The sequence below is a fragment of the Halyomorpha halys genome, unplaced genomic scaffold (assembly GCF_000696795.3).
Source record: "Halyomorpha halys isolate HHAL.00 unplaced genomic scaffold, Hhal_1.1 Scaffold213.1, whole genome shotgun sequence".
In the NCBI taxonomy this organism is placed as follows: domain Eukaryota; kingdom Metazoa; phylum Arthropoda; class Insecta; order Hemiptera; family Pentatomidae; genus Halyomorpha; species Halyomorpha halys.
The window spans coordinates 1122157-1128780 of record NW_027116617.1 but is presented as its reverse complement, the minus strand read 5'-3'; the positions used below and the strand labels follow the sequence as shown (position 1 = coordinate 1128780).

Sequence of the window (6624 nt, the reverse complement as noted above, 5' to 3'; positions counted from 1 at the left end):
TCGGTTTTAATAGGATCACAAATTGGAGGTTTAAACTATGGGGTTTTAATAGTGTTCATCTGTATATTAACAATTATAAATATTTATAAAAATATTTAAGAAGATACAACTTTCTGTAGATTTTTTTTTGTTTTAATGAAGATTGTCACCGGACGAAACCGAATCATCCTATCAAAATTGGTCAGCTGACATTTCTTCCTGTGATTTGCTCCTAAACATTACCGCTTATGAATAAATATATCTGATTATATAATGAATTATTCAGTATAGAGAGAAAAAAAAAGGATTTTTAATTATTGTCTGCATACATTGTAATCCTCCTCGGGTGTGGTTTGTTATGCGGTATGGTTGCCTAAAGCGCCGTGTGGGGTAAAGTACCCAATTCTCTTGACATCGCTTTTAAACCCAGAAATCATGGAATGTATCATTTAAATTTCACTATGTAATCATCACTAATAAGGTAATACGGATAATATTGATTATTTAAAAATATTTATCCCAACCTCAATAATAATATTGGTATATAGTTAAATATTAGTATCTTAATTAAATTGTTTTGTTTTTATTTATTAATGACTAAGAGTATTAGCGTATATTTATTATATCACGCGTTTCGTGATGTGGTTTTCATAGGGTGGGTTCGTCACTCCCATGGCTATTTTTTTTTTTTTGTGAGTGCCACCCATTGGCTAACGGGTCTCACAAATGCCCGGGGGGAGGCTGCGAGTGAGTATTGTATAATTATATGCTTGAAAAAATCCCAGATAGGGCCGGGGACTCGAACTCGCAAACTTTGAGTTGGCAGACAAGAGCGTTACCACGCTACCGTCACTCCCAAGAGTATTAGCATTGATAACTTCAATTTATTTGATTTTTTTTTTTTAGCTCTGTTTTAAAATGTTGAATATGCAATATTCTAGAAATTTGAACTCCAAAGTGGAGAACCCACAATAAATTTTGATAAAAATCATAATTATCGATTTAGGTATTTTGCTAGTAGTTGCTGGAGTTCAAGAATGGAAGCTGATGAGTCGCCCTAATCCCCAAAATTAAACCCATTCATAATTAAATTAATAAAAAATCGAAATCCATTAATTAATGGTCAATAATTTTTTTTAAATATATAAATAATTAATTATCTTCGTCCTTTAGAATTTTTTGTATATGTCAATTCCCTATGCGAAATCTACAGTGCCATACTCATTGAACTATTTATTATATTCCAAGCATGATCTCTCACTTTAATGGTAAGTAATTGGATCTTCAGATTTTGCAAGAAAATTAGGTTTACAGTTGAATATCTCCTGTTAATTGGTTTGTATATCTCATTTTACGAAATACTCTTCAGATAAATCTTTGAACTCTTCTACTTTTTCAATGAACATGGGACATCATATTAAAAAATTTACTTGTAATTATCTATTTTATCTATTAATTTCAGGTTAATACAAGAGAGAATTTCGACGTGCGATATGGGTTTGAAGGTAGAGTCTGGTAGACACATGTACGGCGAGCAAGACATAGAACCCAGTGAAGCACTACAAGCTGACTATTCCGTCAAAGATGATAACCAAGGAATTATTGACAATCCAGTCCAAGACTTATCCATTAATGAACAATTAACACAAAGTGATCTAAATGAATCATAACATTGACATTTTAAATGACAAGTATTTTTATGTACATATGTATCTCCCGAGATATTTATACGCATTGAAATCTTTTATCATTATTATGAATTATTATAAAGTTTATACTTTTTATACTTTCAAAGTGAGGTACAAACTGTAGTATATATCAATAAAAATAAGAAAATATGTACATAAATTATACCGAAACGAAACTCTTTTAGAGGTTTTTGGGGGTATATTTGTAAAATATTAGAAACAATTTCTATTTCGAAAATAGGATAAAAAGGTACGTAGATTTTAACTTTTTTACCTGTAATGTAAAACTCTCAAATTTCATTTTGTACAAAAATATTTATAAATATATTCTTAAAATGGGTACGGGTATAAACAAGATTTTGTTATTATTGGTTGTTTAATGTTTATAATTTAATTTAAGAAAGAGTTGATGTGAGCATTAAATGCAAAACTATACTTTTAAAGTAGAAAATGAAATGTGCTATTGTCAAGCACAATAATCCATAAATAATGTCCTGTCTGTTTGACTAGCCTAATATAACTACAATACAAATCTTTTGCAAACTATGTGTTTATTGAACCTGTGTTTTCGATATAGAAAAAAAAATTAAATATTAAATATTGATTTAGGAAATTAGATCTCATTGTCACTATGATAATGAGCGGTATTTTAAACGTAAATCGACCACTGTCGCAGTATTAAAGTGTGAATAATAAATACAATTTATTTATTGAAAAGTTATTTATGCTTTTTTTATTGCTTTTACGTAATAATTTAAAGTAATCAAACAAGAATTAATTGGAGTGTTCAAAACACAAAAGTTATAATGCGATTTGGTGTATGACTAAATATAATAAATAGATTTATTTTATGAAATGTGTTTCATATATATTCAGTTATGTTTATTCCTTACTGCTTATAAATAAAAACATATCTCATTATATACTGGAATACTAAAAAAAAAAAACTACATTGTCTGCACACTTCGAAATCTTCCTTGATAGAGAGATTGCTTGTTATGCAGTATGGTTGTCTAAAGCGCCGGCCGCGTTTGTAGATAAAATTAGTTTCTACACTACGGTATTCCATGCAGCTAAACAAACTATTCGACAATCAACTAGCACTGAAACAATTCATATTCTGTAGTTCATTTTTTGAATAGTGTAATAGAAAATAGATTATATGTATATATTTTTTACGGTCTCTATGTTTATTATAAAAATAGACTCGGTTCACAAAAAATCTGTAGTAGAGGTTGAATATTATGTAAACAAATTTCGAAAAGCAAGCATAGTAAGTAACAAATTAACAATATTTAGGAGTAGTCCAAGAAATAGAGGAAGAAAATATCTCGCAAAAGATCATTTAACTCTGAGTTTTCGTCGTCGAGAAATCAGAGTTTATTTTCTTCTCTAAACATTGAACGGAAGAAAAAATAAATAAATAAAAAATAATAATACAATAATAAAATTAAATTAAACAAATATAAACAAAATTAAATAAAATATAAATGGCGTTGATGACCAATGAAGTTTGGCGCCACTAAACAAAAACAAACAAACTCTGATTTTTAGATATGTCATTTGTTTTTGTTTAGTGGCGTGAACCATAGCTGACCATCAACGCTATTAATTTCTTATTTATTTTTGCTTACATTTGTTTTATTATTATTATTTTATTTATTTATTTTTATTTTTTCATTCATTTGATGTTATATTTGTAACAGTAAACTTTCTGATTTCAAATACTGAAACACCAATTCCACTGTTTTATTATCGTCTGTTACGGTTTTTGAAATATTTAGATATGTTGTATATATCCAGTATATATTTAAAAATTTAAATTTTTGACTTCCCTTCCAACGTGCGCACGCCGTGGAGCACACTAAAGCTATTTTGAGGTTTTTATATCATTAGCTTATATCATCGTATTCGTATTTTTTTTTTTTTTTTTGGAAAAACTTTACTCATGAAATTTTTAAAGGATAAAATTTACAACAAATACAAGGTTTGGTTTCATGAACATTTGCTCTGGCGCTACGATTTACGAGAACATTATCTCTTTATTAATATCATTTAACTAGTACGTTTTAGAGAAAAATATTCTGCATGTAATTAACAGTGTTCGTAATACAAATATATATGAAGCATATTTTAGGAAAAGGCCGATTTTATAATGAAAAATTGATGTTCTTTCTTCATATTGTTCTGAAAAAATTCAAACAGAGGGAAATACGGACCAGATTAGTCAACAAAGAGACCGTTGTAGCCGAGTCAGTTTAGGCGCCACTTTAGAAACAAGAGTTAGAAGCGGCGCCAGTTCGATTGCTTGGGTGGGTTGACTTTTATTTCGTGTTAGTTACACGGAATAAAACATCGACCTTCCTACTCTAGGTTGGTAACCTGTAGAATACCTCCCCCACAAAGGTCAGATATAGCCAGGCAAGGGGTAACAAAAAAAATTACATTAGCAAACATTAATCATTTAATTAAATTAATATTATATTGAGAAACATGAAATAAATATTTGTATATTTAGTGTCAAAAATAAATAAAATATAACAGGAATCGTTAAGTTTTCTTCGTTCGGGGTTGCATTGACAACTACTCAGAATAGTAATCACAGGAAGAGCATGTCAACCCTGCTCTTCTGCAGCTATAAAAATTACCAAATCTTTTATAGTTGAGTTGCAGAAATGGTTTAGGAACTGGATCTTTTTAGATTTTACGTTGTGTATTCCTTAACTTCTCATCCACCAACATTCCAGATGATTTTTATACATATACATCAAACCACGCCTGGATTAGGTGGTACGAACGAAATATGTATTACATGGCAGCATCCATTGCAGGAGGCGATTTTGCTAAAATGAAATTACTCCAAGATACACATTTTATAAATATATGGAAGCATACACTTTTTTTTTTCTCACTCACAAAACTAGCAGTATCTATTCTTCTGCTCATGATTAAAACTTTCCATACCTAATTTTCACCAAATTTTATATAGTATAAATTTTATGAAAAACATCATAGTATACAAAGGACTTATTAAATGATATGAAGGCAGAAATAATATTTTCGAAAAAAATATTATGTTTAATAAATTTTCTCAGCTTCGAAGGTCTGTAGTCTCGGAGTCAATGGTTTTAGGAAAAACTTTAAGTATCAAATTTGTAGTCAATTTTATCCTCTACACGTTTTATTAGAAAAGTTTTATTTTAAAAACTCTGAATATGAAGTGGAAGTTGGAAAACTAGGACTTAGTGCTATATACTCAATATATAGGACGTATCACAAAATCAGAGTTACCTGACCTTTTGCAAGACTAAACACCACTTTATGGGCCGTCCGTAGCTCAGATGGTTAGACACAGGTCTATCAGTCTGAGATCTGCGGACGGTGCCGGTTCGAATCCGGCCTAGGCTGTAGACCTTTTTCATTAAGTGGCGGTTCCACAAAATGAAAAACTTGACCCTCCACCATGATTAAAATAGTTTGGTCACCTGTAGCTAACTAGGCAAACATTACCTTCGCTTTGGATTGCCTTAACAAAAAAAAAATAAATAAAAAGAAAAAAATCACTTTAATATAAATTTTGGCCTCAAGTTTGGGGAAGTTCTACGGAGCCAACAGACACGGAATAAAATATTACTTTTTAAATTTTGTCATCTACAAGTTTTATATGAAATGTTTTTTTCTCAAAGAATAAAGAATAGGAAGATATTAGTAGAAGATTGAAAAAACTAAAAAATGTTTAAACTTTTTTTACACAATACGCAGCGCGCACAAGGGATGGGAAGTCGAAAACTTGGATTCGTAACTACATAACTTATATAAAACATGTAAGAGAGTTAAATAACTTTTTCCAAACTGAATTACCCTCTCTTTTATTTACTAGAGGTGGAGTAGTAGTTCTTCATTTTCATGAAGAACATGGAAGTCGGAAAAATAAATAGTATTGGTAAAAAAATCAGTGAATTGGTATAACAACTATATGATTCAAGCTGGAGTGCTGTAGATATGGTATTTTTTCCTTTTTAAAATAAAAAATAAATCCCTCTAAACTAAGGAAGATAGATAACCTAGGTTCAGACATATTTTAAAAACTAAATAAATAGAGAAGTGCTTTTCGTATGAGCTGCCATTAGAAGAGAATCCTGAATCTGTAAGTTTAGGATTGAATCATGTCCATGTCATGAGTCCATGATTTTTTTTTTCATTTCCTTCACTGTTGTTTTCATTCTCCAAGTACGTTCCGGTTAATCTCCATGACTATTTCTTTTATTGCTATACAAACATTTCAAGGATAACAATTGGGAAAGGTTGCTGTCAGAACTTACCATAGAGTTAAAATAAATAATTAAGGAATCTAATGTAATTTATTAAAACTTTCACATTTTTGTGTTATATTTAATCTTTCCATTCAAAAATTTATTTTGTGTAGCCTATAATTGCTGATGTAACAAACATTAGTGGATGATTCATTCATCATTGTTTATCCTTAATATATTTAATATGTCACCGTAGAAGAAGGATGTCATCAAATAAATATTTTATGAAATCAATGTTCCTGGTAGTGGATGTTCAAATCCTTGTTTGGGCTACATCATAACTTCTTCTCCTATGAAATATAGCGTATATATTACTTCTTTTCGTATCATTTAATTGAGTAGATATTAAAGTATCACCTTTACAATCATGACTTATATATACATTTTTGAAAGTTAATTATATTTTTTTAATTGATTAAGCATAGCTTAAGTTTAATAACAGTTCACTTCAACTCAAAGAAGGACTAATAAACCACACACCTACCGCAAAGCTGTTATAAATCACTATATCTACAACTGTAGGGTTAATCCCAAAAGATTGGTTTTCTATTTCCCTAGAAATACAATATTCTTTTTACAAAAGAACGAATAAATCGTTTACAAATCTCTCTCTCTCTCTCTCTCTCTCTCTCTCTCTCTCTCTC

The 6624-nt window shown here is 29.8% G+C and overlaps 2 protein-coding genes across 4 annotated transcripts in view; one reads left to right on the top strand and one right to left on the bottom strand.

Annotated features, from left to right (window-relative positions):
- Positions 1-2211, top strand: part of FoxP (forkhead box P) — a 42088-nt gene extending 39877 nt beyond the window's left edge. For 2 of the 3 annotated variants that reach the window (XM_014418916.3, XM_014418917.3), the window contains one exon: positions 1442-2211. In XM_014418916.3, the coding sequence (XP_014274402.1) occupies positions 1442-1649 (208 nt within the window). In that variant the 3' untranslated portion in view covers positions 1650-2211. The remainder of the gene's footprint in view (positions 1-1441) is intronic. The other variant, XM_014418918.2, reaches the window with a different exon arrangement.
- A 3818-nt stretch (positions 2212-6029) lies between these two features.
- The window catches only part of LOC106679636 (uncharacterized), a 13589-nt gene continuing 12994 nt past the window's right edge, over positions 6030-6624 (bottom strand). Inside the window, exon 6 of the mRNA XM_014418898.2 lies at positions 6030-6270. Coding sequence (XP_014274384.1) covers positions 6234-6270 — 37 coding nt within the window. The 3' untranslated portion in view covers positions 6030-6233. The remainder of the gene's footprint in view (positions 6271-6624) is intronic.